The sequence below is a fragment of the Apus apus genome, chromosome 19 (genome assembly GCF_020740795.1).
Source record: "Apus apus isolate bApuApu2 chromosome 19, bApuApu2.pri.cur, whole genome shotgun sequence".
In the NCBI taxonomy this organism is placed as follows: domain Eukaryota; kingdom Metazoa; phylum Chordata; class Aves; order Apodiformes; family Apodidae; genus Apus; species Apus apus.
Window position 1 is genome coordinate 1,486,789 of NC_067300.1, and position 27,989 is coordinate 1,514,777.

Genomic DNA, 27,989 nt, shown 5'->3' on the forward strand with positions numbered 1-27,989 from the left:
AGGAGGTGCTGGGAGGCATCTGCTCCGCGCTGTGCCAGCCTGTGAAGGCAGGCAGCAGTGCCCCAGCTCTGGGTGACGGGCAGGGCTGCCCCAGCCCCTCCTGCAGCCCAGGGACAGCTCCCAGCTCTGCTAAAATCCCCCAGTCCCAAACATATCACAGGGATGGCCACACAGCTGCTCGTCAGTGTCACAGCTGGGATGGGGACTGGGCCCTCAGCAGGGACTGGCTGCAAACCTGCAGAGAGTGGAGCAGACTGGGAACAACATCCCACAGTTTTGTCTGAGCAGTTTTTCCTTTACCTGTTGTGCTTCCGTTCAGCCCCGGGGAGCACATCTCCCCAGCTGCGCTGGTTTGTCACCCTGAGATGGGGTTTCAGGTGGCTGCTGGCAATGTTTATTCCTTGGATTTCTTAATAGATGGTGTCACAGAAGGAGCAGAAAGGTGGATCAATTCCTGACTATACCAGGATTGACAGCAGGTGCCACCGCCAGCTGCCCAGACACGTAACACAAGGTGAGACAGGGCAGAGCCCCAAAAAGGAGGGCTCAGGTGTGCAGGCAGGTGGCCTGAAGGAAGCAGGGTATAAAAACATGCAGTTTTTTGGTTTCAGAAGCTGCTCCCTCCACTGGGGAAGGAGGCAGAGCAGGGGCCAGCACACCTGCAGGGAACTCCAAGATCTCTGCTCCTGCTGGGGCTCTTCTGCCACCTCCCAGCACAGCCAGCAGGTGCAGTTTTCAGTGTCTCAGGCAATGCTCCAAACTAGACATGTTAAATTAACACTTCACGTGTTGTGGGTGCATCAAATTCCAGGCCAGGGGAGATGCACAGAACAGTCTGGCCTAGAGCAGTGCTGCTGCTCCAACACCACAAACTTCCCAGGGGTTGTTCTGCTATTGAGGCAGAGAATGCTCCAAGTCTTGACAGGGAAACATCCTCAGGAGGTTCCAGACATCCTTTGGTGGCACAGAGATGAAAACCCAACCCAGCCCCTTGTTTCTCTCGCACAGATGATGACAATCCAGAGTAAAACTCTGTGAGGGAGACAGGTATTCCCTGCTGCACAGGGGGCTCAGTAATTACTGCAGCTCCCTAAAACTGTTCTTCCACTTCTCTTCTGTAAGCAAAGTTTACAAATGTGAAATTCCAGAACTCACATCCACCACAGTAAAATGCAATCGATTTTATTGGTTAATTATATACAGGGGATTCTTGACATTCACAGTAACATTAGACAAGTTACCTCCACAAAGAGCAAGAGTAAAACCAAAAATGACAGTCCACTGTAAACAGAACTAGAAATCCTGCTGGATTTGGTGGGACTGGCTCCAGACAAACTGAAAAGGCACTCGGAGAAAACCAGCAAGCCAGCTGATGAACACAGCCCAGATAGTTTGTCCACTTCTTCAAGATGATAATCCAGAGGCACAGTGTGTGGAGACCAAACAGCAGGATACAAAGATGCAGGACATCACATTCCAAGCATGCTACATGTGTGTTGACAGACAAACTTCATTTACTCAAGTCTTGTAATTTTTAGAGTCTTCACCTCCCTCCAGGCTCTACTTAGAGTGAGTTTAGTGTTACCAGGACAACTTTGCACAGAGCCAGCAGAAAGGCTGGGGCTGCACCCAAAGCAGGCAGAAGACATGAATGGTGAGGCCAGGTTTTGCTCAGACTCTGGCACAGCAAACAGCAACCTGGGCCAACAACATGGCAGCATCTGGTGGACCAGGGGGGGCTGGGACACAGGGAGGTAGGTGACATCTCTGGATTGTCAACATTGAACCAAAAGAAAGCTTGGCCAGAGCTGGCAGGGAGACACAGACTGGAAAGGTTCCTTTCTCTCCTTAACCACCTGCCCTTCAGACCTTCCCTCACACACTCCTCCCCAAAGCCCAGCCTGGGCTCCCATTTATAACTGGAGTGCTGCCCAGTGCTCCAACCATTGCCCTCACAGGCTGCTGGGCACTGGAGGGAACCTTAGGAGGCTTCTGCCCAGGTTCCTGCATCCCAGCCAACCACTGCTAGGTCAGCACCACTTCCCTCTCTGCACACTGGAGAAAGCTGGGTGCCCATTTCTGTGTCAGCGTGGGCAGGAGAAGACCCTTTGAAGACTGAGGTTCTCATCCTCAGGGGGGAAACAATTTCCAGGGGACAGGTGCTACACATAGTGTGAGGCAGAAAAGCTCACATAAGAACCAAATTTGTGTGGCAAGAGGCACAGCTATCATCTGATCCCCAGGTCACCCACCTCTGATCACTTGAATCAAAGGTGGCCAAAAGGTAACAGCAAAAAGATCAGGCCAAGCAGAGGTTCTATTTTAGAGAAAGACACAGCAAGAGGTGTATGAAGAAATTGTTGTCATCATGCAAAGCCATTCATGACTGCCCTGTAACCAGACATCTGGCCACAGCAGCAACCACAGCACCTTCAGGAGAATCAGATTCCAGCAGTGTGGGCAAAGCTGGCTCCAAACTCCTGCAGGGATCAAGCCCCTGCAGTGTAAAGTTCTCAAAACATCAACCACCTCCAGCACTTCACTGCTTCAGCTTTCTCTGACAAGCACCATGACTTCCTCACAGCTCTCACACGGGGGTTGGAAGGGTCTGGTTTCTGCTCTCACAGAGAGACATGATTGCTTGAGGGCACAAAAGGTGGTTACCTTCATGACAGATGCAGAGAGGGCATCAGTGCATCCTTCTGCAACCTGTGACAGACACAACTTCCTTCAAAGATCCAGACTGGGGAAGAGCTTCTCCTATCTCTCATCAGGAGGTGGCTAGAATTGTTCCACGAGAATAACTTTGCCTCTTTCATCACATGCAAATTTGCTAGAGAATGGAGCTCTTTGGAAGCCTGAGCCTGCTTTTAAGTCCTCTCCTTTTATTCTGTATTTGCACTGCCCAAAGAGAACAAGATGTCCGAATAAACACTTAACATCAAGATGGTTGATTTCAGAGGTGCAATTCCAGATCCTGGCTGTGGCAATAACAGATTTCCCACTGCCTTTCCAAAAGGGTTTGTGGGAGTAGTACCTTTGGAGAAAACACTGTTACTGCATGTGCCCTGCTCCTTTCATCTCAAAAGGATTCCCTGAAATCAGTCCTACTCTGAAGGTGGTGCCTGTTTTTCAGTGCCCTTCTGAAAATTCCACCATCTTCCCCTTCAACCAATTACTGGCATAAACTGGACATCCTGGGCAGAATGATGACTCCAGCTTTGCCTCATAACTCTGCACAACATTCCCTATGACAAGAAGTGGTTTAGTAAGGAAGTGCTAAACCAAAGCTCCTCTCCAGAAAACCAGAGCATGCCCTGGGCACCAGGCAGGCAGGAAGCTGTTCCTGCCTGTCACAGCCTGTCTTGCCTGTGAAATGTGCAGAGCTCAGAACTGAAGGGGAAGTTCTTTACTGCCGTACAACACTTGCCCACCACTGGCCCTGATAACCCTTGCAACTCCACGCTAGCAAGGTCACAGCATAATTATAAAGACAAAGAGGAGTCATCTGGGTCAGGAATACTTTTTAATCACCTCAAGCCCATCAGCTCCCAAACTTCACTTAAGAGACTGAAGGCTGCTGTATTCTTATCTTTCTTCTCTTCCCCAGATCTCTCCTTTACAGGAACACAGTTGTTTTAATTCCTTCACCTCAACCAAGGAATGCCCCCTTCAGACATTTTAAACTTTAGTGTCACAAAATGATTATTTAGCTCTTGCCTCATTTACAGAACTAGTTTTAGTAAACCCAAAACCTAGCTCTAGATCCATCCAGGTCCAATTCAACATGAAGTAAATGCAGGTTCAATGGTTTATTTAACATATTTTTTCCCTGTTAATATGCAATTGTTGTTCTGCATCTACTTGGTGATTCCGTGATTGGGAAGTGAAAGCAGCCAAATCAAAACATTGTTCCATGAAGCTGAGTAAAGCTGTTGGGTACTCAGATGATTAACAACATTGATCATGCTCTGAAGGGTTCAGAGGACAGACTTATCCAGACCCCCTGAAGCAGATGGGTCACATACTTATGTTGAAGTACTCCCTTGCCAGGACTCCTGAGCGCGTCTGATGTGCAGCACCAAGTCTTCCTCAGAGGCTGAGTCCTTCTGCAACAGAAGGCATCATTGGCCCCAAAAGCCACAATGTCAGGGAGATCTCCTCCCCTGGCACTATGTACATATTGAAAAAAAAAAAAAAAAAACAAACCAACAACCAGTAAAATTAAAATAGCCATTCACACACACAGTCTCCATTGGCAACTCTGATCTTTAGCTACTGTTCATAGAACCCTCACAGATGAGCATCTACAATTTAAAATATATTTTTTTTTAAAGAATAATTTCTATATTTCTGTCAGCCAACTAATTTCAATCACAGCATAATCTAAAAAGAAAGCAAATCCTAGCCAAGAATGGCTCCCAGGGGGCCCTCAAGAGCCAGCCCTGCTGCCAGCCCGCAGCAAGGGGGAGCAGCACACCCCAGCTCCTCACATCCCTGCACCCCAGCTAGGAACTCGTGGTGAACTCCCCTTGATTTTCTTGTGGTTTTTTTTCTCTTTCAGCTTAGCAATGGATCCAGTCCTCGTGATGGCTGCACTTCAAGAGAGCAGTGGGGTGGAGAGGCTGCTTGCCCAGCCAGGGTTAATGGCAGTGCTCCGTGATGTCCACAACAACCGCCTTTTTCCAGCTGAAGAAGAAATAGCCCGTCCCTGCCCCTGCTGCCACGGCTATGCAGAGGTACCCGTTGTAGGTCATGAAGATCAGCATGAGGAAGTAACTGACCACCACTTGGATGATGTGCAGCACAGTCTGCAGGAGGTGGGGGAAGCTCAGCATCTGCTGTCTGAGAACACAAAACCCAGAGGACAGTCAGCATCCCTGAGACACGGGAAAACACACAAAGCCGGAGAGGAAACGCAGCTCTGAGGCTGACAGGATGCCCAGGTGGGCATGAAATGGCAGAGAAGCAGGCTGGACATAGACTTCTGCATGCACCAGTCACTGTTCATCCCCACAGAGCTGACTGATAGCAAAGGAAGCAAGCTACTTGCTGGGAGGGCAAAACTTTTAGCTGAGAAAGAGACTTTTACAAGCTTGTTTGACCCACACACCCAAGAAGCAGAACAGCTTTTCTGAGCAGAGGCTTTGGCTGCCTGTCTGCAGAAGCATCCTAAGTATCTTCTGTCAGGGTCACTGGCTATAAAACCCAAATTGTGTTCTGGGGAGCTCCCCAAATGTGTTTATTACTACTCTGGAACAAAACCAAGCTTATCTAACTCCTTGCTGCCTTCCTGCTTTTGTCCCCCATCCTAAAGGGTGGCCAAGTGACTCAAGCACAGAGTTCCAGTCTGGAATCAATATACTTCGCAGAGAGTAATGCTGGCTGCATAAAGTGTTCTCTGTCCCAGTTTTCACCTCTGTCAGCTGCTGAAGAAATGTGTCTTAGAATGAAGTGGAATTCTTACCCAACAGTTTTGTGTGTCTCCATCAAGATGGTGCCATTGGGCCCTGGCACTGGCATGGAGTTGTAGCGAATGCTGACTTGGGATTTACGGAGCAAACACTCTCGGGCAATCTTAAGGCCTTCATAAAACATGGCCAGGAAGAAGACAGCCACAAAAGCACCAGCCATTTCTGACAAAAAGAGGAATCATTTTTGTATCTGTGCAACAAAAGGCATTTGCTTTGAAACACGTCAGAAGAGACACTGTGATTCAACAACTGCACAGGCTGTGGCTGGGCACTGTGTGCACGCAGGGACAGAGGGTAAATGTGACTTTAATCCATATACAAATTGGAATTTTGCCCATGAAGTGAAACCAGCAATCACTTTTGCTAGCAAGATTGGTCAAATTCTCAAACTCCACCAACATCTCCCTTTTTCTTTCACCCCACAGATGCCATTTAAACCAGATTCAACGCAGTGTGCCTGCATGTTCTTGGCATAAATAGCAAGAAACATTGATCAATTGCAAACTTTTTGTTTGGACTGGACAAGACAGTTTTACTAACCTCCAGGAGTATTGATTATAAGTCCAGAAAACAGCAATGGCACATTCTCATAGCTGAAGTGGAAAGTCATTGCCTGCCCAAAACAAAGAACACCAAGATGAGCCTGAATAGCTCATCCTGAGCTGGAGCTCACAACACGATTTAGCAAGAGTTGTGTGTTGACAAGAACTTAGATCATTTCAGCTGGTCACCAGATAGACTCAAAGAATCTCTTCAGTAAATCTAGTGTAACATACACAAGCTAAAGATGCTCCAGGTTCCAATTCTAGTGAGCAGCTCTTTTAAGCAGTGCCCCTGGCCAAAATCATAGAAGCACAGACTGTCTGGGTTGGAAGGGACCTTACAGATCATCTCAATCCAACCCCCTGCATGGGCAGGGACACCTCCCACCAGCCCAGGCTGCTCCAAGCCCCATCCAACCTGCCCTTCAACACTGCCAGGGATGGGGCAGCCACAGCTTCCCTGGGCAACCTGGGCCAGGGTCTCATCACCCCTGTAGTTTCTCCTTCTCATTTCCTAATGTCGCACCTAAATCTCTGCTTTTTAAGTTTTAATCCATTCCCTCTCATCCTCTCACTCCCTGCCCTTGTCCAAAGAACCTCCCCAGCTTTCCTGGAGCCCTTCAGGCACTGGAAGGTGCTCTAAGGTCACCTGGAGCCTTCTCTTCTCCAGGCTGAACATCCCAACTCTCCCAGCCTGGCTCCAGAGCAGAGCTGCTCCAGCCCTTGGATCATTTTCGTGGCCTCCTCTGGATTTCTTCACAGCACCTGCTACAGAAAAGTGCTTTCTCCTTCCTTTTGGAGCTCCTTTTCTCCTCAGCATCAGAAGCAGTCGGGGATTTGGGTTATCTCTGTGGAGCTCATCCTTGCCTCTGCCTGTCTACTCATGGGCTGGGGTACAGGTCCCTTTCTCCTTCCCACCTGGACCTGATTTAAGCTCACACGGACAAAGGCTTGTCAAGCTGAACCCTCTAGTCCCACCCCACACTGTACCAGTGGACTACTGTCTCCCTGCAGAACCTCTGAATATCCTCTGGGAAGTAGAAGCTTAAATACAGGTACAACAAGGACTATAATATCTAAACCAGAACCACAGGTTCCTGTGGGTAAAGATAAGGGCTCCTGAGCCTGCAGAGTCAATGCTGTGGGAAGGGGAGACACCAGTGATGCTCCAGCCAGCTGGAGTTCAGATAATCTTCCCATCCAGGCAAATACACTGTAGTTTAGCACACCCTGACCACAGCTGTGCACAGTGTTTTCACATGTAAGGTACTCACTGAGCTAGAGGAGCTTATTTTTGAACTCCCCTCATTCCTTAATTAAGGTTATGTGCTGAAGATCACAATTATTATTAATTTCAGCATCCATCAGAACCAGCTGACATTCATTAGCCCCAGAACAGCAATTACTATAAAACATCTTTTAGAGAGTACTTCCATTTCTTTAATTAATTTAACATTTTTACATCTAAAACAAAACCTGCACAAACCAAAGAGCTTTACAGCCCAGTTCCATGAACCACAGCTGGAACAGAGCCTGTTACCTGGTGCAAGTGAGGGAAGGGAACATGCATACTTGAAAATGTGTTCAGTCTGTGCCATGAGATGCTCTTCCTATTTGCTACCTTCCCTGACAGTTTTACATGCAAGGTTAATTCAAAATCTTCTGCAATTCATCAGAGTTTTCAGTTGCAGGGCAAGGCAGGGTTCTGTAACTATCCACTGAGCTCCTGACACTTGAAAGAAATGGCATTTATATGGAAGGTAACAGATCAGAGGATGCCAATATTCAGCAGTTAGATTATATGAAGAGCTTCCCTGGGACATCAGTGACAATGTTGGACTTCAAGTTTCACCAGAACTACTGGGTTTTGTTCAGAAAGGGGAAGGCTGCTCATGTCCTCTCCTTTCCTGCTATGATACTGTTTGCAATCTAAGCAGATGCAGTAATTCTTGATTCTTTCTTTGGGCCATGTGGCTGGCAGGCAAATTTTACCTGAAGGCTTGTAAAATACACTCCTGAGTATATTCTCCTCTGAAATGGAAGTGTACTCTCTCTCCCTTCCTTTCAAATTTTAAACAGCAAGAGTCATATTTTAATAATCTGAAACTCCAACAGTATTTAGAAAAGGGAGAAGAAGCTGAAGAAGTCCCTAGAACTGGCTACACACAGCAACACAGATCCTAGAGTCATCTCCATGGAAACTCTGGCCAGGATCTCTACAAACTTCAGTGATGCCAGCGTGGACAAGTCTGAACTTGTGTGATTAAATCAAAGCTAACTCAAGCAGCAGGATTCAGGACCAACTAATGCCAGTGTGGCAAAGAGCCCTGGCAGCACTTTGCTGCCCAAACCAAGCCTGTACTTGAAGTCCAGGAGGAAAAAGGCACAGGGGTTGGTCACCTGCAGGTCAGCACAATCCATCGTAACAGGGCACAACCCTTTTTGCTGCTGGTTAAGGCTTTACCCAACACTAACAATCCTGGAGAACCCCATCCATCTCCTGCAGGAAAATGCTTACTTTGCCTTGCTGCCTTTAGCTGGCCAGACAACAGACACCAGGCTGGCTGCTTGTAAGATTTTGCCACAGGTTTTCCAGCTCTGAAATACATTTCATGTTGCCTATCACCTCATGTCGCTCCTTCACCCCAGGAGAGCCACAACATGGTCTGGGTTTTATCTGGATTGATTCATGTCTTCTAAGGCTAAGTTCTCATTATCAAGAGAATAGTCTTTCAGATGACAAGTTATTCTGAACCACAGACAAGGAAAAGCTCTCTGGTTAATTATGACTTTTCCACTTACCATCATCATCATGCCAGATCCTCCATGTCCATGTCCCGGGGCTGCTGTTAAATGGTGATGTTCAGGAGGATGTGTGGGTTGCAACATGGAGCTGTTCATGGGGTGATCATGAGCCATCTGAGACATCTTTACTACAGAGATATTCCAAAAGGCACGCAGAAAAGTGGGACCCTGAAAAACAAACAAATGAAAAAATACTAAGAAGCAGTTTTCTAAACAGAAGATGGTTTCTCTGTTGCTACTGCAAGAGAAAATACTCTTAAGCCCCTGAGCACCACTGCCTCTGGATAAACTTCTGGAGCATCCTCATGGTCCAGCACTCTGACTACAAAGGTAGCAGCAAAGTGAGCAGGACAATTTAAAGGAGGTGTGTCCCTCTGAGCTTTACATCATTGTATCGCTGTCCCATCCTAAACATTCCTGCCAGAAAGGCAGCCTAATCCGATTGAGGTAGCACATGGGGAGTGCTCGGCATAAAGGAACATTTCTTATCTGTAAGAGGAAAAAACCCAAGTCTTTTCTCCATTGCAGTCATGCAAAAGGCTAAAACATCTCAAGCTCCATTTTAAATTGCATATACTAAAGGATCAGATGACAATATTTCTCTTAATTGACAGTTATGCATTTTATTGGGAACATGTTTAACAAAGAAATTACATTAGGTGGTACAAGGCCTGTTACCAGGCAAAGGTCTGCAACAGCCACAGGCAATCCAGCTTCATTTCCATGAGCTTCACACTGTCACATCTTCCCCTCTAATCACATTACACACAATGACAGAAACAGTCCAAAGGCTGCCAGTCCAAACCCCTAATCCGGTTACTGCAAAGCAGGTACGTCTGGACACACTATGTTAAAAATCCAAGCACACCTCGTGGTTAGATGTGGACATGGCTTCTGTACCCCAGCACAGCCTGGGATGGAACCTGGGACAGTTTCTGGTGTGAAATGAAGTCACTAGATAGAAGCAGCAACAGGAGAGAAAACAACCTGGGAATACCAGTCAGTCCTAGAACAAGAGGGGCAATGGATTCAAACTGGAGCCCAGGAAGTTCCACCTCAGGATGAGGAAGAACTTCTTTCCTGTGAGGGTGACAGAGCCCTGGGCCAGGCTGCCCAGAGATGTTGTGGAGTCTCCTTCTCTGGAGACTTTCCAGACCTGTCTGGATGCCTTTCTGAGTGACCTGCCCTAGTTTTGGTCCTGCTCTGGCAGGGGGGTTGGACTTGATGATCTCCAGAGGTCCCTTCCAACCCCAACATTCCGTGATTCTGTGAAGAGCACCAGTCAGTGGGACAGAGCCAGGCAAAGGCAAGCCCAGCACAGCACAGGTGAGAAGATCCTCAAGTACCAACACCACCCTGTCTGGAATAGTGTGTGCCCTGCTGGTCCAGTCCAGGGCTCAAGTAAAACAAAGTGAAATAGAAACCAAACTGCAGACACTTTATAAAAAAAAATTTTAAAAAATTTTAAAAATACACTTTTCCTTCCAGATAAATCATCAGCAGTGTTTTCAACCGGTAAAAAAGTGGGTGTTAAGCTAAAAGAGATATGTATGAATATACTTACGGTTGGAAAGAGGAAATTAAACTCTACAAGAGTTTTATAAACTGAAAGCAGCACTAGCAAACAAAACTCCTGATGGCAACCAGCTGAGGGTGGAGCTCGCTCAGGTTGTGACAGTGACCTTATGGCAGAGCTGTGCAGGAAACCCTGGTTGCCCAGGACATGGCAGAACATGAGCCAGCAGTGTGCCCAGGTGGCCAAGAAGGCCAACAGCATCCTGGCCTGCATCAGGAATAGTGAGACCAGCAGGAGCAGGGGGGTGATCCTGCCCCTGTACTTGGCCTTGGTGAGGCTGCACGTGTGCAGCTTTGGGCACTGCAGGATAGCAAGGACATGGAGGTGCTGGAGAGGGTGCAGGGAAGGGCAACCAGGCTGATCAGGGGTCTGGAGAACAGGTCTTAAGAGGAGAGGCTGAGGCAGCTGGGGCTGTTCAGCCTGGAGAGGAGGAGGCTGAGGGGAGACCTCATTGCTGGCTCTAACTACCTGAGAGGAGGTTGTGATGAGGTGGGTGTTGGGCTCTTCTCCCTGGTGACGAGTGATGGGACAAGAGGAAATGGGGTCAAGCTGCACCAGGGGAGGTTCAGAGTGGATATTAGGAACAATTTCTTCACAGAAAGAGTGGTGAGGCCTTGGAACAGGCTGCCCAGGGAGGTGTGGAGGCACCATCCCTGGAGATGTTCAAAACAGGTGGACGTGGTGCTGAGGGAGTAGGTCTAGTGGTCACAGGGGTGTAGAGCTCAGGGTTGGACCTCATGATATTGAGGGTCTTTTCCAGCTTTGATGGTTCTATGATTCTATGACAGCCAGAGCAGCCTTACAGAGCACCAATGACAGGGGGTGAGCTCAAAAGGCTTTGGAGATTAATTAAAGAGAGCAATGAGAGAAGTTAAAGATTTGGGGAAGACAAGGAAATGAAGTCAGCAGCCCTGGGGATGAACTCAAGAGAAAGGATGAATACACCCCACAACCACGAAATTAAGCAATGCAAGTAAGCACCTGCCTGCACCCAAGGCAGCTGGTAGAAGCTACACCAGCAGCACACAGCTCAGGTATTCTCTGCATCTCTGCGCAGACAGAGTTTGCAGCCAATCTCTTACTGCATTAGACAACTTCACAATAACACCCCTGGAAAGTTGTCATCTAATGGCACTGGCCTAAAGCTGAATGCATTCATTCTCTGCCCATATTTCTGCTACAATTCTTTAGCTCACCCTGCCCCCAATTTGTGCTTAAATATTAGTACCAGAAAAACAGCTCAAAAAAGTGTTCAGGGGGAGTCAAAAAAAGAGCCTCATGTGAGCAGCAGCTCCCCTGACACAGCAAAGCATTCCCAAAGCCTTCCTGCAGACCAAATGCTGGTTTTCATACAGTGGGGCTTTCAAGGACACTGTTCCAGAGATGAAACGTTCCAAGGGTTAAAACTGAAGTCCCCAGATACAAACACTTGGGAAAGGAATCCTCTGCCAAGACACACAACCTTCAAATTGTCTTTTGCAGAAGGGAAGGAAGAAGTGCTTTACACCATGGGATCAAAGGTAAGTGTGCTGCATGAGGAAAGGAGTCATGTAAGAACCTTCCCAGCCAAAATCTTGTCTCCTCCCTCCTCTTCTTTCAGCGCACTGGTACATTGCTTTTGCTCTGGATGCAACATTCTGGCTAGTGATTACTGCCCAATTAAATTATTTATTCGTTTTAGGATTTCATGCTCTTGCCAAACTCCACAGGTTCCAATAAGCTCCACAGAAGCCCTGGATGTTTACCAGATTAAAAACTCCCTTTGTGGTTGAGTTGTATCCAACTTCTCACTAATATACCATCACAAGTGGCTGCACCTGGATGGGCAGGGTCCTGGTGTAGGTTAGGGAGAGCCTGATGCTAACCCATGCAGCTCCTTCCCACCCTGCTGTATTAGTGCTCCAACACCAAATCCAACCCTCACTGCTGGTACCCACCATGGAAAGACACTTAATGGGATCCTGAAAAGGTTGGGATATTAAGCAGCATAAGAGGAAATAACCTAGACTGACTACAGCAGTCTTTTGTGTTACTAGATGTAACCAACATGTGGATAAATTTCTCTTTAAAAATAAATCACTTCCAGTGGAACACCTCAGTACTTCCAGTCTCTGAGGTACAACTTCTGAGGTCTCTGCCTGTGCCTTGGTGTAAAAACCAGTACCTAGGGCAGCAGCAGCAACCAGTTAATGGCTGTGTATGTAATGTTTTAAGCTGCAAATCTCTGCTCTGCTGCACAGACTCTCAAGAGACAAGCTGACTGACACGGAGCTGTGTGTGTGACAAGAAGAAACCCACACACACAAGTTTCTATTATAGGCAGTTCTTTAAATAGGTTTAGCCTTGTACAAACCCAGCACTTCAGCAGCAGGTGTTTTTGTCTGAATGGGTGAGTGCTGCCTGCCCTACATGTTTGCACAGAGAGTGGAGCACTGGAGCAGATTCCTGAGGACTCCCTGCAGAGTCGGGAGCTGGAACAGACCATGGCTGCAGCAGGCTCAGGTAGGCTCAGGTATTTCAAGGCATGTACACACCTGGAGGGCACAGACATCACCGTGCACCCGCCTGGGTGCTGCACTACATTCTTTTGAGTAGCCTAAGAAAGTAAACAGGGTGGGACAGGAGGGAGGACTGAGGACATTCCCTCCAGGGCTTGTTTCTTTCCCTCTCATGCTGTCACCACAGGTCAGAGGAGCCCCAGCATTCATTCCACAACTCCTCAAATTCTTAAGGAAAACAGCAAGACTCTGAGCCACACACAGGACTTTGCTTCCTTCACAGCATCACCTTGGAGCAGGACCAAGCCGGGCACACAGGCAGGCTCTGTGCAGATAGAGGTTCCTGCCCCTTCCCTCCAGTGCCACCCTGGCCGCTCAGCTGGCCCAGCTGGTTGGGGGACCTGTGCAGCCAGGAGCAGATCTGACAACAAACTGTTAGCTCAAGCTCAGCACTAGGACTTGCACGCTCCACCAACATTTAGCCAGTGCTGCGTCACCTCACACACAAGAGGAGGCCACGTACACAACTCCAGGGCACCAGGAAAGGGAGGAAAGACCTGAGACCTGAATGGGTATCTTGTGGCAGAGCCCAGCAGAAGCAACAGGTCAACGACCCAGACCTGGGGAGATGCCAAACACAAAGCTGTCTTGTCAGGTCTCAGCCATAAGATGACTGCTGTTAACACAGCCTCCACTAGCTTCCCAATCTATTGCTTCTGCCCTGGAAACAGCTAATTCAGAGTCCTGCCACTCCACAGTAAATCACGGAGTTCTTCCTGGGGCAAACAGCTTTCCAGACACCCAAGGGAGATACACCCTTAATGCAGAAACACAGGACATGCAGAAACAGGACAGGTTATGGGATGGATCTGCCAAGCTCCCAGAAAGTACTTTACAAGTCAGCTCAGTCTGAATCACAGAATGCAAACAGAGCTTCCTTAAAGTCCCATTCCAACATGAAGCACAGTTCCAACTCAGCAGTCTGACAGGATTAACAAGAGCCCTAAATCCCCCCCTTCAGAACAGTGCCTCATCTTTCCCATGCCAGCTCTGAAAACAGCAAGAAAGAAAATTAATTCCACTGGCTTTGCCCAAAAGAAGCACAGCCTTAAAAAACACCTCTCCAGTCTCCTTTACACTAGTTATTTGTTCTAGAGAGACAGTGCTTGCTGCAGCAGGCACACCAGCCATGCCAACAGGGCTGGATCCTGCACAGGAGCCTCCAAACTTCTGTCTCAACACAGCTGGAGAGGTTCCTACCTAGGGTCTCTCTACCAATGCTGCTGGTCGAAAGAACAGGGTCAGGAGGTCCCTCTCTTCTCCCAAAGAAATAAAACAAGACCTGGTAAGATTTACTGTGAATTAAAAACAAAAGCTCCTGAGAGAAATCCAAGGGAAAAAGGTTAAAAATAGCAAGTTGGAAAGGCAAGGATCTCCTGCTTGCATCTCCTACATCTCAGTCCTGCATGACACAAAGGAATGCTACGTATGAAACACAGAAGTAATGGAAAAGGCAAGCAAAAGTTATCAGTGCTTTACTTACACAGTCCAGCTGGCAGTCTATTTGAGCTCCACTGGCTCTGAGCTTGTGGTCTCAAGCCCAATCCTTTTTATTTTTTTTTTTATTTTTGAAGTGCTGTAAATGGAGGCAGGAGGGGAAGCAGGGAGGCTGCAGACACTGCAGCACTTGTTCACTGCCTCTAACTGTGGTCTCCTCTGAATGCTCTGAGCTACTCATCATGAGACTTAAGCACTGCTTCTACTTTATTTAATTTCCTGGCCAACTTTGACAACTTTAACTGCTTCCTTCCCAAACGGGTGGACTCTCCGTGGCTCCTCCAGGATCCCAGGCTTAGCTCCAGAGCTGCTTAAAGGCACAGCTGAGGGACAGACCAGTTCTGCCTGGACATTCTGCAGGAGTATCCAGCAATGGCAGCCAGAGCCCTCCTGGGTCTATATGAACACTTTTTAGAGATAGGAGGAACAAATAGATGGTTCTTCAACAAAGTAACATAACGTGTTTACAGACACTGTTGTTCTCCAACACTGAAACTCCCCTAGAGCTCTCCCAAGCAGCTTCAGTGACCTCAGGCTGGAAATCAAGACACACAAGGAGGGACTGTGCTGTGCCCAGCACACCTCTTAATTGCACACCTCTGCTTTGCCCTTGCACAAGTCCTGAAAAAGGAGCTCTTAGTGCTATATTAAGAATTTAAGGCATGTTTGCAAGGTCACCGCAGAACTGTGTGGCTTGGTCTGGTCCTGTGTCACCACCTTAGAGTCACAGCTAAAAGCCTGTCCCAGAAGTCGAAGGCTTCCTAAAAGCTCAACACACTGCAAGGGGTTCAGATAAAAAGTAAGGAAGGGAGCAGCTCTGGAGAGGAGCTCCAGTACATTCTGAGGGCCAGGCTGTCAGGCTGCATTAGTTTGTATTTCCTGGGTTTTGTCCGTGACCAGAGGAGCTTGCAAATCGATTCAAGCCAGATGAGTGGAGTTAAGTGGAAAAACACCCAGTGTGACAGAGGGCACATTCTCCACCACCACCTGTAAGCACAAGGGATACAGCCAAGCTATTTATACAGAAATACAGGCTCCAGTTCATCTGGTTTCAGAAGCTTTAGCAGAAAAAAGACGGGTTCTCTGGAGGATGTCCAGCTTGGAAGGCCAGAGGGTGGAGTGCAGGGAGTGGAGAATGATGGGCAAAAAAACAGCTGAGCATCAAAAAACAACATTGTGTGTTCAGTTTTGGACAAATGTCTGGGCACAGACATTTGTCTGGGCAAATTGTGAGATGCAGAGATAGAGGGATTCAGCAGGGACATTAGAAGTGAGACACAGCCAGGCTGGTGGCATGTAGAGACCAGCTCTTTGGCAGCAATCATGCCCAATACAGGCAGGAGAAGGGGCTTTTAAAAATAACCTACAGGGCTGTTAGTTTTTCATGAGGGGAGGAAGCCACACAAAAGAACTGTTCCTCCCTCATCACCTCCATCAAGGCTTTACATCAAGTTATGGATGTGAAGGTGACAGCAGAGAAACTGGCACATCAACACTGCTTCATTGTTCAGGAGCTGTGCCCACCACTGAGACAGACCCTTTCTTAAGGCAACCTGAGGAAGGCTAGACATGGGGAGAGAGAGGAACAAGGCCTCATGCCACCCATGCAACAGGTTTGGGGGTGGAGGATTAAGGCAGGGTTCAGTCAGGTTCCCCACAGCACAGCCAGATCAGTCAGTTAGGGCCAATAATCACGATCTGGGAGTACCTGCCACTGCCTCAGTGCCAGGGGGGTCTCACAGGGGCTTTGCAGAGATCACAAGAAAGCCCTGCCAAGTGAAGTCCCTTCACCCTTGGTGCAGGGTTTAGAGGGGAAGCCATATGAGGAGCACCTAAAGGAACTTGGTCTGTTCAGCCTGCAGAAGAGGAGACTGAGGGGAGACCTCATGGCAGCTCCTGCTTCCTCATTAGGGAAGGAGGAGGAGTAGGAGCTGACCTCTTCTCTCTGGTGACCATTGATAGGACCTAAGGGAATGGTGGGAAGATGTGCAGAGAGAGGTTTAGGTTGGACATTAGGAAGAGATTCTTCACCCAGAGGGTGGGGGGGCACTGGAGTGGGCTCCCCAGGGGAGCAGGAATGGCACCAGGCCTGACAATATTCAAGAAACACTTGGGCAAGGCCCTCAGGGACATGGTGTGAACTTTGGGGTTGTCCTGTTCTGGGGCAGGAGCTGGACTTGGTGACCCAGGTTGTCTGAGGAGGTGGTTAAGCCACCATCCTTGGAGACACCTAAACAGACAGATGTGGTGCCAGGGGACAGGGTTTAGTGGTAGACGTGGCAGAGTTAGGGTAGTGGTTGGACTCAATGATCTTGAAGGGCTTTTCCAACCAATACTATGATACTACCATACTATGAGTAATTTTGCTGGTTTTTTCACACTTACCTAAGCTGCAAACCTCTATCCTTCAGGGCTCCTGGCTGCCAGTCTTTCCTTATTTTATTTTTACCAAATAATAGAATCACAGAATGGTTTGGGTTGGAAGGGACCTTAAAGATGACCTAGATTCACCACCCTGTTTTTTTCCCCGTATTGCACACGTTTGTCCCTCTCATTATAGGGCAGCTCTGCCCCTAAGAGACAGGCTGGACCCTCCTCATGCAACTATCACATCACAGTCATGGACACAGCAGAAAAATTAAAAAGGAGTCCCACTTCAGGCTAAGATGCTGGCTCACACAGGCTTCCTGGAGCTGCACAACATTATTTGGCAGCTTGGTGCAGTTATTTATATATAAATCAACTTTTAATTAAAATGAGGATTAAAATAATTTGATAAAATATCAGCATTGGTTCAACCCTTAAGGCCTTGTCCTTTGCTCTGAACCAAAGCAACACTCACCTACACAACTAAGGCAAAGCTGGTCACGTTCCCTCAGCACAATCGTTTCTAGAAGAGGGGCCAGAGCTCTTCCTCTCAGCATGGCTTCAACCATGTCCCTTTGATGGAGTTTATTTTCATAACAAACTTGTCTGGTCACCTTCTGTTAGAGACCCTGCTTGATCTGCTTCCCTAGAAGGGGAATGTCATTCCTAATCTTCCAGTTTCTGCAGACTTCTCAGGAAATCTCTAAATCTTTGAACAAGAAAAAAAACACACAACTAAGGACAGACTGTTCTTTAAGGGACAATGCACTGAGCTTCATGAAGCAGAGCATCACGCCAGCCCATGTCACCTCCAGCAGGCCCAGTGAAGTGAAAGGAGCAGAAAACAATCCCGCAGAGCAGAAAACCTATGGCTGTAAGACTGGTAACACTGGAGGAAAGGCTGAGAAATGCTGGCAAGAGATGTGCAGATGGAGAAAATAATGGTGAGTTTGGTAGGCTGAGCAACAGACAGGCTCCTCTGCTGACAAGCTGTTTGCTCAACCATACTGAAACTGCAGGAGATGGAAAAGCAATAAATGAAGGATATTCATGAGAAGCACAGCAAAACTGAGGTGTTCTTGCCAAGGTTTTCCTGGCTGTAACCTCATTTCTGCTAGTCTGATACAGTCCCACCTGGAACACACACAGAGCTTTGCACTGAGATCCAAGAGTGATCCCCTGTCTCACAAAGGCTCCCAAACTCCATCAAACTACAACCTGGCAGTTAGACTAGATGATTGCTGAAGGTCTCCTCCAACTTAACTATCCCATCCTACCCTATAACACCTCCTCCATGTGTGCTGGCCACCTCTCAATCCTTGCCTCAGTAGAGCAGGTAAGATGACTTCCACAATGGCCACATTGACCTTGAGGAGGTAACAGAACCATTGCTGTCACTCCTTGGTTTGTCTCTTTTTCTCACAAACTCTAGGTCAGCAATGCAGGGAGGGCTACATCAGCCCAGGAATCAGTGGAAACCCCCACATCTACAAGAGAATCCTGGATACAGTCCCACACAGACTAGTGAACGTTTTCATTTGAAAGAAGGGCTGCAATCAGAGACCAATCCATGTCTCCAACTCTTGGACCAAATCTGGGGACACAGCAAATAAACTGTGGAGAAACAGATGTCAAAAGTGATGTGAACTTAAGTATTCTACTACACCACCAATAACCTGCTACCATCTTGACTAAGAAAAAGGGACTTTGAAATAGGTAAGCCCAAATTAACCTGAGGTCCCCAGTGGGACACCAGAGGTCTGAGCACATTCCACCCTTGGCCATCTTTGACAGCCCCAGCCAGTGGGACTATTATAACCTGAGCAAATCAAAAGTGTAGTTCAAGGAACAAAGCACAGCTCACTTGGCCCCCAGCCACCCACCCACTGACCAGAAGCAGAAGGCCAGGAACAGACACGTCAACTGAAAGTTGGTTTTTTTTACTAACAAATGTCAATATAAACACTGTGGTCAGCATTCAGAAAGGTGAGATGCTCCAACAGCAGACAGTGAACTTGAACAGTGACAGAGGTGGTACCAGTTCAAAGGCAATCAGGATCACTTTGATAGTTCAAAGTTTGCCTGCTCATCTCTGAGTGTCACAAACCCTGCTCCCTCTTCACATTACTGCTCCAGCTCCAACAGAACAGCCCCCACCTCCAGCCAGCTCTTCTAGCTGGGCACAGAAAACAAGGACATGCAAGTGTCATGTTGGTGCCAAAGGCCAAGCAGATCAGTTCTGGGACTTCTGCACTCAGGACTGACATGCTCAAGACCATCATGAGCACAATTTCTTCCATTCTGTACATGTGCAATATTTCTCCCCTCCCTGTTCATCTACCAGATCCTGCATTTTCTCTCTGTTGTCCTCCTTTCTGTCCAGCCAGTTGAGGACTCATCCACCTTTTCTGACACACAAGAGCACAAAAGCTTCTGGAGAGCAGCAGAACTGAGGCACCTCAGGAAATGAAAGACCTGGGGAGTGAAGGCCAGTCCCACCACCCCCAAAGCAGAGAAGATGCCACAGAAAAGCTGACTCAAGCACTTGTCTGGAGAGAAAAGTCTGGCATTAGAGATGTCAGTACTGACAGAGGATGCTAGATTACAATTTCTTCATAAAGTGTCCTAACGGGCTCCTACAAGAGCAGGTCAGGCACCAAAATTCCTCATAGCCAGTGCCAGTGTGAACTCAGAGCCAGTACTAACATGTTTTCATCAACAGGAATTCCCAGGAAGCATCTACAGAAGAACCTCTTCAGCAGTCACTGCATATCAAAGCCTTCTGAAGCAATTCCCCCAGGACCACAGTCTGGCAGGACACTTTATCCCAGCTTCATCTCTCTCTCTCTGAGCATCAAGGGTATGAAACAGTGTCACAGCAATATGTACCCGTGTCACCAATCACTCAGCATCCAGGGAGGAGAAACTCGAAGACCTCCCCTTCCCCCCAGAGACCATGCTGAGTGTCAGCAGAGATAAAGCAGAATGGCTTAAATCCCAGTGGCTTAGCAGGGATTTTGGGATGCCAGAATAGCAGAGTGCAACCTGCTTACCATGCACAACGTTGGGTCAGGAATCACCCCAGGATCCTCTCACCAAAAACCACCCAGTGCTCGCTGGTCAGCTGGAGAAAGCTGCCCAGGCCTCCTCCTTACCCATGGAGAGAAATGGGACAGCAGTGGGGAAGAGGAGACACAAAGAAGTGCCACGTGAGACATATTTTCCAAGATTATGCAACTTCTTGAACAAATAAGATACTTCCTTATCCTCAACAAGAGTTTCTGCACAGACATTACACAACTGAGCACAGAAACAGCAACCAGGGAGATGTGATCCGTATGGCCAGGGAGAACAGGACACATCCCAGGGTCTCATCACATGCTGAGGAACAAATCCTGCAATACTCTTCAAAAACTTTTTAATCTAAAAAACAATTCATATTTGCAACTGTATCTGAGACAACTTCTGCTTCCCTAGAAAATCCAGGCCTAGTGAAGAATTTATCTTCCTGTATTTTATGCCCTAATCAAGAACAGCTCCTGGCCTGCATTCTTCTACCTAAATCAGAATTTTTTGAAACTTAACATGAAAAAAGCCTTTTGCACACAAGATTCACCATCATGCTACTAATCCATCACCTAGATTCCTGCAGGTTCACACCACCCATAGCACTGGAAAGGAGGATGAAGACAGGGAGGGTCTCTGCTCCCAAGGATCAAGTATTAGAACCAGAGGAAATGGCCTCAAGTTGTGCCAGGGGAGGTTTAGATTGGATATTAGGAACAACTTATTCCCCAAAAGGGTTGTCAGGCCCCGGCCCAGGCTGCCCAGGGCAGCGTTGGAGTCCATATCCCTGAAAGGATTTCAAAGCCATGTAGATATGGTGCTGAGGGACATGGGTTAGAGGTGGCCTTGGCAGAGCTTAGTGAATGGACTTGATGATGTTAAAGGTCTTTTCCAACCAAACTGATTCTATGGTTCTATGTATGAAAAGAAGCCAGCCTGTCTCATACAAGAAGAGTGTCTTTGCCCAGAGACCAACGAGCTGTATTATTGTTTGGGACCATTCAGTGCCACATGCAGAAGCATTCCATGTATCAGGAATGCTGGGTATGGCAGGAGGCAAGACAGGGTAATACTTGCAAGTCAGTATCTGAAAAACCATTGACTCCCTCCCATGTGGGAGGGACACATACCAGGCTAAACAGTATCAACAGCTCTGACCAGGTTTGACTATAATGGTGCCTCCCACCCTTAAAGCCCTGGAAGATTGTAAAATAGTCTCGGGAGACACAAAATGAAACCAGGAGTCAGCAAGTGCATTCCCAAGTAAGCAAGCAAAAGTTTCCTCAGCTGTAAAAATGCAATGTGACTCTGTGTGCTCTAAAAGTGCATCACCTGGCCTGCAATGCAGGTGCAGGATTACAGGTGCTATCTAGCAACATCATAAATACCTTTGTCTCATGCAGATAAAACTAATGCTGAGGGTAATAAAATGAATGGCATTGGCTTTTTACAGGCCTCATAAAAGAGAGCCTAAAGTCCATCAACACAGGTGATTCAGAAGACTCGCAGAAGATTCCCAGATCTCATCCTACTTGCCCTTGTTCCACATGTCACCAGAGGAGAACTTGTGGTTCTGCGTCAGCAACAGAACGGATGAGGTTTAAGAGACCTCCTGAGGTCACCTAGACCAACTTCCTGGCTCAAGAAGACTCAGGTGGAACAGGCTGCCCAGTCAGCACCCTATAACCTCCTGAGCATGACGACTGCACACGTGGTTTTGACAACCTATACAGGTCAAGGACTTGTCATTTCTTGCAGAGGTGGTGAGGAGCTGCTCTATGTTCTGGAGAGCAAGGCCATCATTCATAGATCCAAATGCAGACACTGCAGCTGAACTGAAATGGTTTTCTGTTCTTGACATTCCAGAGGAATGTTCCCTCCAGTGAACTCAGCCAATGCCTGAGGCACCACACTGGTAACAAAGAGAGTTTTTAGTTAACAGATCAGCTGGTAACAACCCCACCTTTTACACCAACCTGCACATGAGGAAACCAAGCTTATTTTTCCCCTCCGGCTGTTTTTCAACATCATAACCAGGCTTAGTTCAGAAAAGACAATTTGTACTAGTTCTGAGAATCTGGACAGGAAAGCACCCTCCAGAACTCCTTATTAAGTTTTAGGAATCCATTCCACACATATGACATGAGAAGTACTGGGTTAAGCAAGTTACATACGTCTTTCTGCGTTCAGCAGCTTCCAGAATGTGTAAAAGCTTCCTTGATTAACAATCCCATTTCACTCCTTTCTTTCCTGGTTAAGTAGTTGTTTGTCTACAATTGCCACATAGATGTGTGTCCATGGGCAGATGAAGGATTTTAAGGTGGCCACTCAACCATTCACCTTCCCTGGAGCTGTCACCTTCCAGTCTGTGCCAGACATTGCCGCAACTGCCACATGTTGATATCAGCTCTTATGGGAACATGCTGGAACTTCCAACTCCTACTCTGTCATGTCAGGGTCACCTTTTAAATGTAGGCTTTGCACTAAAGACCTCATAGTCTGCAAGACTGACTTTTAGAAAAATACCTACATTTTCCCTGCTGGCAAAAGGGAGATGCAAGCGTGTTCATTTCATTTTGCGTCACCATCTATGACTCTCCTTCAAAACAAAAGCTTGTTCTACCACAGCCAATAATCAAATTCTTTTGTGCTTCAATTGTTCCAAACACCTGTTGTTTTGAGAAGCCTGAAGCTGTTTCTAAGCAAAATGCAAAGCAGAACATAAGTCATCATCAGCAAAATCCATTCCACTGTGTTTTTAGTTGGCCCAGGAATGTTTCAGCAGATGGTTTCACCAGAGGCACTTTCCTACTCTTGCTCCATGATCTCAAATAACAGCAAGAGGATGGAACATGTGACATACAAATGGCTTCCAGGCAGTAGCACAAAGACTTGTAAGAGTTTGGAGAAAAAAATCATAACCCTAGTCCACAGAACAGAGCACCTCTATGTTTGCACTCTGGGAAATGCAAAAACATGATCCCACCTTCACTCTTTGTCAACTCAGCAAGGTAGATCTCCTGCAATATCAAGAAGAGGGAAGGACAATCAAACCAAGCCACCCTCTGGGAAGGAATTTGCCTTTGCAAGAGCTTTGTCTCATGACACTCTTCTGACAGGACTACCTCTAGGGCATGGAAAGCAACAACATACAGTGATCAACACATGTTGTTTTTGTTTTTTTAATTACGAGTGATAATAAACCCCTCTGGAAAAAGCTTTGAAAGCTGCCTTTCTCATCTAGCTTTCAAATGCTGGGACTGCCACAGAGCTGTTAATCCAAAGCAGAAATTATTCAGAGTTAAAAAAATCTGAGTAGTTACTATCCCAGGGACAGGTTTTCCATCTACTGCCTCCAGGAGAGCAGTCCTCTCCAAACAGGCAACAAGTCTGAGACAGATCAAAGTTTCTAAACTTCCAGATCAGAACACGTATGGTTATAGATATCAAAGGCTAATCATTAACTACTGCTGGGATTTAACTATAAATCACTTTTACTCCTCTTTAAGCCTATCTATTGCCTGCCCTGCAGCCCATTTCAAACCAGAGCCATGACTTGCAATGTGGTCAGTAGGAAATACACTCAGCTGTGCATAATGGGGAAAAGGACTGAAGCAGCAGGGACTGCTGCTACATTCTACTTGGAGTGAAGCCATCTCTCCCAAAATTGCAACAATCCTTTTTGTTACAGCCAAAGACTTCCTATGACCCAAGATAAATATTGACTGCTTGGGTTATGCAGCCCATTGGAGCCATAAGCCAATGATGTCAGGAGCAGCCCAAGGACTGGGATGCTCACAGAAAGCTCCACGTCATAGTAAAAGCAACTCCTGAGCCCTCCTCCTAAGACCTTTGCAGAAATGCAAAGAGATTTTGCTCTTTGCTCTTGGAACTTCTTGACCAGATTAAATGTGTTGCAGAGATGACTTTCAAACACATCACACAAAACACATTTCAAACATCCTCTGTTAGAGAAATCAGTGGTTTGCTTGCTTGTGGTTATTGTAACAAAGCAAGCTTATTTTTCTTTACTATCTACCCCATAATGAAGAAATGTGACATTTTCAAAGCTATAGGTCAGCTTTTAGAAGCTTGAGGGAATGGTACAAGACAAATCCTGTCAGGGTAGCTGGCCCTCTGACCCCTCTCACCAGAAAGCTGGCGTCAGCAATTGCCATGGAAGAAAAAATGTGATGAAGAAGAAAAGTGCAAGAAGTTTGGGGGTTCTGTGCTCTGCAGTGCAAGTGCCCTCGTGGCAGGGGCAGTGGTTTCATGCAAGATCAAAAGCAAGAGCTGCACAAAAAGGCATCAACTGACAAGCACTGCACATGACCCTCCTATCGTGATGTACTGGAGGGTTTTACTTAAAAGAATTCAGCAAATTAAGGAAAGTCATGTTACTGCCAAAAGGTTTTTAAACCTCTCTTACCAAAGTCAGAATATTAGATTTTACTAACCATACAGGAGTACATTTTATAACCAGGGACACTACCCTGTGTTTATGTCCTGTATGAAAAGAGCAGCACAAAAATGGCTTTACCAGTACAACCAAACCTGTAGCAGGAACACGAGGGCAGCTGTAAAACTCCCAACTATCTTCCTTTTACATAGTTTAGGCTCCAGTTTGACAATGTCTGTAACATTTTTCCTCCAGCATCCTTCAGTCTCACCTTACACCACCTTAGGCATTAAGGTTCAGTACATCCTTGTGAGATAATGCCTTATCCCAAGTTAACGGAGGGCATCAAAGCCAACAGTAACTTGATTTGTATAAGACTCTCCTGGCAGAGAATCCAGAAATCATGACTCAAGTCTCTTGTCAAGTCCGTTAGACGTGGAGCTCAGACAAACAAGGGGACCATAAAAGAGGCAACTGAGAAAACCTGACCAACAGTGTGAGTTGCTTTTCACTTCCACAGTGTTTCAAGGCTGGGTGTGTTCCTCAGGAGCTTCTGCTCCTACTTCCCATATCACTTTGATGTACATGGGCTGACTCATGGTCTCGGAAACACTCATGGTATCTTGCTGCCCTCCCAGGGAGCTCTGCACTGCCAGCAGCTGCTGGGGTCACTTCCCCAGGGCTGAAGCAGAATGAACAGGGATCATCTGCCCGCTGGGAGCCTTGGCTCTAAGTCTGCTCCACAGTTGTGTTTTTCTTACCCAGTAAAGGATGCAAGCTTGGAAATGTTGTCAAGCTGTGACAACACACAGTCAAGTCTTTTTAGTACAACGCCTTCCAGAGCAGGAAAAGTTAAGTGAGACAGTAACTGATTAATCAGATCCCTGGCTCCCAGCAGCCTGTGGACACAGGATGGAGGAGCCCAGCCAGGAGCTGCAGGGAGCACTGGCACTAGGGGCCAGGCACAGCTCACCCCAGGCTGCACAGGGTTGCTCCCCTGGTCCCAGACAGAGGGAATGCTCACCACTGGAAAGAAATCAGACAAGGAGCAGGCTGGGACACAGGGATGAGCATCTCCATCAGGAGGCTGAAGCCTTTCAAGGAACTGCTTTTCCAGGCTCACAACAGAGCAGGCTAGCCAGCTGGATAACAAGCACTAGCTTGTAAGCTCAGCATTGCACCGCACCTTGAAGGTGGCCTTGAAGGAAAGCACTTTCTAATCCTGCAGATCCAAGTCCAATTAAATTATCTCCAAAGTGAGAAAAAGCCAGAAAGTGTATTTACCACAAACGCTCCAGGAAGAGATGAGTTAAGTGTTTCAAAAAAGATTTAAAAAAAAAGAAAGACATGTGTCCAGCTTCCTCTTGGCCAGGTTGGTCAAAAGATCAACTAAATGTATCACAAAGTTCATACTCCAAGCTCATGTACCTTCATCAGAGGAATGACTGGAATCCTTGATAACTAATGAGCATATGTGGGAAAAGAAGGCTTTGCTAAAGGGAAGTAGCACTCACAAAGTCTCAGGAGAGAACCTGATGCACTCACTCTGACTTTCAGGACAGATAAGCTGTTCTCTCTCCCAGCTTCTCAGCCTAAGGGTGTGCTGAGCATCCAGTGAGAATAGAAGCTGCTCCATCACTTCCATTCCAGCCCATGATGCAGAGCTACCACAAGTCTGCTCTACTAATTTAGATCATCAGAGGGAAGAGATTATATGCATGCATTTTTTAAACAGGTTATAAATGACATTCACACCTGTGGCACGATGGTGCCCATGGGCTCTTCTAATATGAAATACATGAAAGAAAATCTATTTTCCACAAGTGTTCTAGCTGGCAATCATGGCTGTTCAAATGCCACTGGAGACCAACAGGACCCTTGCAGATACGGACTGGTGAGACAGAGGGAAGAAATTATGTTCAGAAACCTATGTTAGGAAGATAACATGAAAGACTGTAGAAACAGAGAAGGACAAAAAGGAGGGATTTCATCACAACCTCCCGCTTCTAGATTGGCTTCTAAACCAGAAAAGTCTAATTCCAGGACCAACAAATTAAAAGCTTTAGAAAGTTAATCTGTAGTGCAGCAAAACAGCAATTAATTTGCTTACAATAACTAGTCCCATTATTCTCTGAATTAGCAGATTCCAGCTTTCAGCTGAAAAACAGGTTAGTGAAAAAAACTACCAGTCCTCAAGTTCCCCAGGACTTGATTGGGAACATTTCCAGCAAATTAGATTGAAACACAAGGCAATGAAGTAGATTAACCAAGATTGGATTTCCCATAGAAAAGCAACATAAACTAGATGGACTCTTTTTTATCCTTCCCTAAGAAAAAATTGCCAAGACTCCCAGTGATTTCCTGGTAATGCTGGCAGTCTCCTCCAGCTCAACTTCACAAAATTCTGGTGGAGATGACTGCAGCTGCCAGGTGACCTTCAGCCAAGGCAGGTTTCCTGCTGGCTAGAGGGGTCTTTGCAGCAAATACAGAAACCAAAAAGGAAAGGAGAAAATATGACATTTTGGTTCAAAGAACAAAAAGTTCTGTCTTTTCTCTGGCCTAACATCAGACTGGAAAACAAGACAGGAAGGTCCTGAGGGCCCTGACTCAAAAGCCACTGTGTGGATAGGACAGATCTGGTCTCTTAAAGATCAGTGTTCTCAACACCTTCCCCTCTCAAGCATTAAGTTTCTGTCTCAGGACAGAGTGTCTCACTGATCCAAATACTGAAGTTACACTGTAAAGGGGTGAGAGAAGAACCCTCCCAAGCCTCTTTTCTAAAAAGAAAGAAAAAATAAAGAAAACACAAACCTTCTTGTCCTCCCACCACTGCAAGTCAAAGTGGGACTGCACCTTTCCAACAAAAAAAAGCAAGCATGCAAAAGTCACAAGGAAAGCTTGTTTCATTCCTCCTCTCTTCTGGCAGAAGTTATTCTTATTTTCAGCCTAGTTCAAAAGCTGCTCTAGCTTAGAAATCCAATAAGAAATCAAAATAATTCTCTGTACCTTCCAACAAGCAGCAAAAAATCTCTGTAGAAAGCAGCCATGCAAAACTTGTTAGTTCTCAATAGGAAGCTGTGTGGGAGCCTGCAACTTCTGCTAGTTTTATTGCTTTCAATCCTTTTTTTCTTTTCTTTTTTTGGTGGAGGAGAGTGAGTGGAAGAAAAAATAAACTTGCTTAGAGCAAAAAACGTTTTGTAGCAAGAATCACCCTTTCAGATCTCTATCGTGCAGCAGGGCAGCCAGAGGCAGCTTCACCAACACCCCCCCAGTTAGGAAGCCAACCTGCATTTTAAGTGCAATATTCACACGTTATTTCCAGTGCCCCCTTTTTAATGAAGGATGGGAACAAAAAGTGATTCATAATCCAAAGCTAGATGAAGGCCTTAGGAAATATTACTTCATAAATGAGATGAACTGGGATCATTAAGCTGAACACTAACTTAGGCTATAAAGCCACATATTGTTACTCATGAAAAATACTGCAAAAGCTTCATTTACCTCAGGCTCAAGCAGAGGCAAGTTAAGATCAAACAGATCAAAACTACATTTAATAAATGCCTGTGAAGAGTGTTCAATCCACCTCTGTACAGAATGCCACACAAGCATTCTGAAGCTTGGAATTCAAGCACAAGCAGGAAAAATTGGTCTATGTCTGGGAACAGGTGTGGAGCCTCAAACCCACTGCAAACTCCAATGGAGAAG

At 46.7% G+C, this 27,989-nt stretch overlaps 1 protein-coding gene across 2 annotated transcripts in view; it reads right to left on the reverse strand.

The window, feature by feature from the left end:
• Positions 1-1,161: 1,161 nt before the first annotated feature.
• Positions 1,162-27,989, reverse strand: part of SLC31A1 (solute carrier family 31 member 1) — a 28,518-nt gene continuing 1,690 nt past the window's right edge. Inside the window, exons 1-5 of one of the 2 annotated variants that reach the window (XM_051636561.1) lie at positions 14,439-14,535; positions 8,819-8,989; positions 6,015-6,087; positions 5,468-5,636; positions 1,162-4,845 (exon numbers count right to left, since the gene is read on the reverse strand). In XM_051636561.1, the coding sequence (XP_051492521.1) occupies positions 4,644-4,845; positions 5,468-5,636; positions 6,015-6,087; positions 8,819-8,944 (570 nt within the window). In that variant the 5' untranslated portion in view covers positions 8,945-8,989; positions 14,439-14,535 and the 3' untranslated portion in view covers positions 1,162-4,643. Of the gene's footprint in view, positions 4,846-5,467; positions 5,637-6,014; positions 6,088-8,818; positions 8,990-14,438; positions 14,536-27,989 lie in introns of those variants that run through there. The other variant, XM_051636562.1, reaches the window with a different exon arrangement.